The sequence below is a fragment of the Camelus ferus genome, chromosome 12 (assembly GCF_009834535.1).
Source record: "Camelus ferus isolate YT-003-E chromosome 12, BCGSAC_Cfer_1.0, whole genome shotgun sequence".
NCBI lineage: Eukaryota > Metazoa > Chordata > Mammalia > Artiodactyla > Camelidae > Camelus > Camelus ferus.
The window spans coordinates 1,705,481-1,711,887 of record NC_045707.1 but is presented as its reverse complement, the minus strand read 5'-3'; the positions used below and the strand labels follow the sequence as shown (position 1 = coordinate 1,711,887).

General features: G+C 61.5%; 1 protein-coding gene across 4 annotated transcripts in view; it reads right to left on the bottom strand.

Moving 5' to 3' along the window:
• Positions 1-315: 315 nt before the first annotated feature.
• Positions 316-6,407, bottom strand: part of TOM1 (target of myb1 membrane trafficking protein) — a 39,541-nt gene continuing 33,449 nt past the window's right edge. The window contains exons 12-16 of one of the 4 annotated variants that reach the window (XM_032492104.1): positions 6,127-6,202; positions 3,789-3,842; positions 2,355-2,414; positions 1,339-1,378; positions 316-1,258 (exon numbers count right to left, since the gene is read on the bottom strand). In XM_032492104.1, the coding sequence (XP_032347995.1) occupies positions 1,104-1,258; positions 1,339-1,378; positions 2,355-2,414; positions 3,789-3,842; positions 6,127-6,202 (385 nt within the window). In that variant the 3' untranslated portion in view covers positions 316-1,103. The remainder of the gene's footprint in view (positions 1,259-1,338; positions 1,379-2,354; positions 2,415-3,788; positions 3,843-6,126; positions 6,203-6,407) is intronic. The other 3 variants (XM_032492106.1, XM_032492107.1, XM_032492108.1) reach the window with 3 other exon arrangements.

Sequence of the window (6,407 nt, the reverse complement as noted above, 5' to 3'; positions counted from 1 at the left end):
AACCCTGTGCACATGCCCTCCCTCCCTCGTGATCGTGTGCTACTGTTGCCAGGCAGGAGCTGGCCTGAGTGGGGACAGCAGTGAGGAGCCCTGAGGATGCAGACACGCCACTCATGGAGAGCCACAGGGCCTCTTGGCAGGCAACTCCTGTGTTGTGAGGTGAGGGGGCCGCACCTGCCTGCAGCTGGTGTGAAGTGTGGCTGGGCTGCACCTGCACCGTCTGCAGGTGCCTGTCTCGTGGACGGCCCCCAGCCCAGCCCAGGGCAGTCCCTGCCTGTGGTGAGGCCGAGAAGTCACTTCCACCTGGAGACTGAATGACACCGCTAGCAGGGTGGTTCTCTACCTTTAATTGGGGATACAAAAGGCACCTCTCCCAGTACAAGAGGATCAACCAACAGGTAGGTAGGCCCCATGCCCGGTGGAGCCCACCGGGGTGGAACAGAGGACGGACGGAGGGAAAGGCAGTGGAGGAGGTCGTGGGGGCCACAGGTGCTCCAGGCATCCCCAGAAGCCTCCTCTTGCGGCCTGGGATGGTGAGGTCTCCCCCAACCACGTGCAGCTTCATACCTGGACAGTGTGCGCTCAGCAGAGGACCACATACTCTTCCCTCAACAGCTGGCCAAAGCCTTTGGGCTCCAAGCCAGGGGCCGGGGAATGGACCCGAGGCTGGGACGGAAGCTTCTGCTGTCTCCAGCCTCCAGCCAGGCCTCGACTGGCAGTGTGGGCTCTCAAGAGGGCTCCTCTGGGGGTAGGTCCAGGGAAAGGATCACCCAGGACACAAGGGGAGTCACGCTGGGACAACTAAGCAGCCAGCCTGTCTGTGCCGGGGCCTCCTGGTTCTCAGCAAAGTTGTAGTGCTCGGCTGGGGGTGAGGGAGGGAGGCAGGAGCGTCCAGGATCCCAACATAGAATTGCCCTGCCTTCCCCCGCCCCCCATTCAGCCGGCTGCCTCCACATCCCCAGGTATGGCCCAACCTCAAGGGGGAGAGCAGCGCATACAAGCCATCCCCAAAGCAGCCTGAACACCGAGGGAGGGAGAGGCCCCACCACAGGTGAGGTGTGGGAGCAGCAAGGGCTTGGGGAGCAGGGCGCCAGGCCCCACGCTCATAAGGCAAACAGCATGTCGTCGTCTTTCTCCTGGGTCTTCTTTCGAGGGGCGGTGCCAGGAGGGGGGCCCGGGGGACCTTCGGCCGAGGGGCTGGAGAGGTTGGGCAGACGATCGGCCACTTTGGCCCGTTCCTCCAGGAACTTGTCAAATTCTAGAGGAACGAGAGGGAGGCTGGGGGCGGGCTCCGAGGCTGGAGCAGGGGAGGGGGTGGGCAGGACCAGGGTCTCCTACCTTCACTGGTGACACCCTTGGACTCCTCCGCATCATTCCCCTGAGAACACAGAAGGCGGTGAGGTTAGCAGCAGGCACTGCGGGGCAGGTCCAGAATGATCCAGACCTGGGCCCCACCCCTTCCTGAACCCCACGGCCTTGGTGTTGCCTGATTCTCTGAGCCCGGTTTTCCGTTTAGTGAAACTCACAGGGCTGATGGGAAGCTAAAACGGACAACTGTTTGCTGAGTGCCAAGCAAAGTGTGGTGCCCAGGGGGCCCTCCATGAACGCTACTTCCTCTCCTTCCAGTGTCTAGAGGGACGGACTAACTCACCCCATGATGCAAAGGCTGATGCCCCAGACTGAGGCCCTGTACAATCAAGCTGGGGGCTGATGAGGGGGTAACCTCCATCCACCGGACAAGACAGACGGACCCTCTCCTGACCTTGGGCAGAAACACGGTCTTGACCACCTGCAGAAGGCAGCCTCTGGTCCTGGAAGTGCCCAGGCACTTGGTCCTTTGTGCCCAGAGCAGGGAGGTGGTGGTGGTGGATGCTGGGGAAGGAGCCCTGGATGGGGAGCTCAGGCTGACTCTGCCCTGGCCACTCACCAGGGGCGGCAGGGCACTCACTGGGGACTGTGGGGCGTTGCGCACCTTCCTTGGGGCGCAGCAGCCCTGGCGGCTGCCTGTCAGTCTCCCAATCTGTGCCCTGCGGCTGCGGAGTGCATCCCTCTGAGCGTGGCTCCCTGAGTTACCGCAGGTGCTGAGCTCTGTGCTGTCCTGTTCCCGGCTGCGCTTGGCCCACCTGTCCTGCCCATAGTGGGCCCTCGGGTGGTAGCCGGCTTGGGGAAGGGGAGGCTCCAGCAGCTGCGAGGGGTCGGGGGCGGGCGGCAGGGGATGGAATGCTCCCAGCTGCTGCTGTGGCCCACGTTAATGCTCTCCCTTCACCAGCTGCTCACCCTGCCCCCACAACCAGTCACTTCCTCATGAGAAAAATGGAAGCCATGGGTCTGTGGGTGAGGAGCCCCTGACTCACCACGTCAGTGGACAGCCACTGCTCGATGTCCTCCATGAGGCAGGCCTGGGTGACGGGGATCTGGAGGGACGGGCGGGGGTGAGGCGGGGAGGCAGTGCACTGGATGACCAGCCATCCACCAGCTGTGGCCCCAGGCAGTCGCCCACCCCTGAGCCTCCTCACTTCTGTGATGGGGCCACTTAGACCTGCCCTGCCCTCTGCTGGGGGCCGGGGCCCCAGCAGCCCCTCCAAGATGGCTCCTGCCTAGATGCCTGGGACCCACAGCTCTACCCACGGTGCCAGTCTGTGGGCAAGGGGGATTCGGGGCCAGCAGGCTGAGCAGGGGCCAGGGACGGGGCGCCCAACAGCTGGAGCAGGGCCTCGAGGAGACAATGGACCCCTGGCTCCCTGCGGGCTGTGGGGCGGGGCTTCGTGCGCAGGCCCAGGGCCAGGACTGAGCACAGGTGCGCAAGAGCATCTGATGGAGGGATGTGCAAAGCTCAAGGAGCAGCCAGCCATTGGGTTGGGGCAAGGGATGTTGGGTTGTCCCCCACACCTCCGTGGACTCAGAATTCATGGTTCAAGGGGGTGTAGGGGGGCCAGAGCACAGGGAGGTGCTGAGATGACTAGATGAGGTCAGGCCTTTGGCTCCAAAGGAACTGTGGCTGGCTACCCATGGGGACATTTCATGCTGGGCCGCAAAGACACGGGCTCTGCCACAGAGGCTTCCACGTGCACAGGGGCTGGGGGCTGAGGGTCCGACTGGGGCTGAGTTGGGGACCGGGCGTTTCCTACTCAAAATGTATCTTCACTGGGAGAATCCAGTTGGGGGTTTTGAGCAGACTCTGGGGACAGAGACGCTGGAAGTGGCTGGGCCCCTGAGACTCAGTGCGGGTTACTTAGCTCCTTTGACCCCCACTTCGCTCACCGTTAAGAGAGGATGACAGTACCTGCTGTCCAGGTGGCTGTGAGGGTTAAACGGGACGAGGGGACGAAGAGCTCAGCCCAGCACCTGGCACAGCGCAGATGCGCAGGAAGTGCGATTACCGCGTAGCTACTTTGGGAAATGGAGGGAGAGGGCGTCTTTCTCTAGTCAAAGCCAGGTCAGCCCCCAAGCTCTGTGCTCAGCGCCCAGGCCCCAGTGGGCAGCGGGAGCTGACTTTCCAGCAGCAGCAGCAGCAGCAGCGGCAGCGAGTTCTCTGGGATGCCCACCCCAGCTCCCTCTGCTGGCCCTCGGCCCAGAACCAGGCGAGCCCCCGTCACCTCCCAGCTGCCAGAGGGGCGGCTCGGGCCCTGCTTCCGAGGCAGCACCGAGGGGTCGTGGAAGTTAAGAGTCGAGGGAGTGGGCTGCGCTGAGCACTGGGCTGGGCTCGGCAGGCCCCCACTCTCCTCTGGTTCTAACGAGCAGCACCGCTTGGGTGGGACCCCTGCAGGGGTGGCCTGGCCGCTCCTCACCATGCCTTGTCTCACCATCCAGTCACTGAGGCTCTTCTCACTGCTGCCTCCCATCTGGGTGAGAGAGGGTCACACTGAGGGTGGCGGGGAGCCTGTGTGTGAGTGCATGTGCACGTGCAGGGGGTGCTGACCGCTGGAGTGACGGGAAGCAGCAGAGGGTGTCTTCCTGTGGGGACTCCAGAGTGCTGGATGGCAAGCTTCTCTCCCCTTCTCACCCCTGCATCCTGGGGTGAGGGGTGGGCCCGAGCAATCCCAGGATGGTGGGTAGGCAGCCATTAGCCAGGGGTTTTGATAGGCACCCAGGTTTAGGAACACTGCTGTCCACGGTCCCCTCATGTGTCTTGATGGGCAAACGGGAGATCCCGAGGACCCCAGAGCAGACTGATTGTAGAGGGAGCCTAGAGTCCTGACTTCCAACCCTTTACCCTGTGATCGCCTACCCGACCCTGGACAGACCAGCACAAGACCCTGGGGTCCTAGGGGGCAAACCCTGGCTGCCCACAGAGCTGGCACTTGAATCCATTCTGTACTTTGCTGCCTGGAATCACATTCTGACAGCTGAGTGGGGGAAAGCCTGACCACCCAGCCAGACGTAAGCATCTTGGGAGCAGGTGTTTACCACGTGGTTTTAAGGAAGCCATATTCTGATCTGGTGGAAGTCGCTTAAATCTATCAAGTTATCAGAGATGAACAAGTGATAACTTATCAGCTTCTGCCTTTCTACAAGCAGAGGTGTGTGTATTTCCTCCCGGGGGCTAACTGCGGGCTGGCGCAGGAGCCAGGCGACCTGCATCCTAGTGCTGTGTGTGCCTGGGCAAGTGACACCGGTCCTGGGCTCAGCGCCCTCATCTGTCACAGGGAGGGCTGGGATGCGGAGTCAGCCTCTGCCTGGGAGCAGCTGGGCGGCTTGGGAGGGAAGTGCTTCCAGTGGGTTTCCAGAGTGTCTGGATTCATCTGGACTCCTGGAGCCAGAATGATGGCCCTTGGGAAAGAAGGGCTGAGCAGGGGCGCCCCTCTGCTCCTCAGAGCATGGCAGGCCACCTGGGGTTCCCATCATCATCACTAGCTTTGGAGCCGGCCAGACAACAGCTGAGAGACTGTGGGCAAACGACCTCAATTCTAAGGCCCAGCGTTCTCTGTAAGTGGGCAAAACCACATCTCAGTGCTTCAGTGCTATGAAGGGTAGATACTTCTCATGCGCCAGGCACTGTTCCAAGGATGTTACCTCTGTGGTCTCATATAACCCCACTCTGGGACTCAATTTTCTCATCCGTAAAAGGGGCCACCCTAAGGGTTTGTGTGATGGCTCAGAGAGCCGGGGGTGGAGAGTGCTTAGCACAGGCCAGGCATGGAGCACCAGCACCAGCTTGAGAAATGACCGCTTACAGAGAAAAATGAACGGACTCTGAGACCCGGGGCAGAAGTGGTGGCAGGTCACACAAGGATGCGGGAGGCACCTGAGTCCCTCGCTGGTCCTGCCTCCACAGTGTTCCAGGTCTGGCCCTGCCCTGACTTGGGAATGACTCCTGGGGTGCTGGGGATGCCTTTGGGGAGCCACTGTGAATCCTTCCCACACCTCCCTCCTTCCTTTCCACATCCCGCAGCCGGGAGGCTTCCGCAGCCTCCAAACTGCTCTCCCGGCTTCCACACTGGGTCCTTCTAAAACGGAAGCCAGATAAACGTCCCTCTCTGCTCAAAACTGCCCAAGGCTCCCACCCCACACAAGATAAAGCCCAGTCCTCCCACCTGCCCTTCCTCAGGCTTCATCTCCCACCACCCAGTCCCACCTCAGCCTCTGAAGCCCTGTGCTGTCATCAACCCTGTCCTCTGCCGCCTTCTCCACTGCCCCTGCCTCACCAAACCCCAGGTCCTGCAGCTTCTAACCACCTCCCAAGGAGCTGCTCTGCCCACTTCTTGGGACAGAAATTCTCACGAAAGGCATCCAGGAGCAAATTCAAAGGTACAAGAACTGTACTTGGAGCTCTTGCTGAAGGGGAGGGGTCACCCGCAGAGGGAGCTCATGGCTGTCTCTCAAAAACAGTCAGGTAGTTAAATGGAACAAAGATGTTGCCCTCTCATGCCTCACCGTGGCTTTAGGGTCTGCTCTCCTGTCCCGTTCTGTCCACACTCCTGCAGATAACAGGTGTCTGGAGAGGCAGTGAGGCCGAATACTGACTGAGCTCCAAGCCTGCACCTGGCGCCTCCCATCCGCCCTCTCACACGTCCTATTGTAAACCACGGTGGGCATCACTATAAGCACCTGCGGGGCTGGTGGGCAAGCATCCCCTGGCCTTCCTTCTGGACAGGCCCCAGGGAGCAGCAGGGCCCCTCTGCTTACCGCTCCAGTGCTCTGCTGCCGGGCATCCAGGGCTCCAGCCAGGCCATCTGTTGCTTGGGGGGCTTCGTATTTCACCCTGAAACACAGAGGCCACCATGGCCATTATGTGCCACTTGTGCCAGCCCAGGCGTGCCAGCTGACGTGAGGATGGAGGGGGTGGGCCAGGATGAGTCAGACTCACAGCCTGTGGGGGCTTGGGACGTGCCTGGGCGGGGGAGGCCTGGCCCCAGAGAGGGTGCCAACTCCACAGGCCTGCCTGGGATGGTGGAGAGGGTCTCATT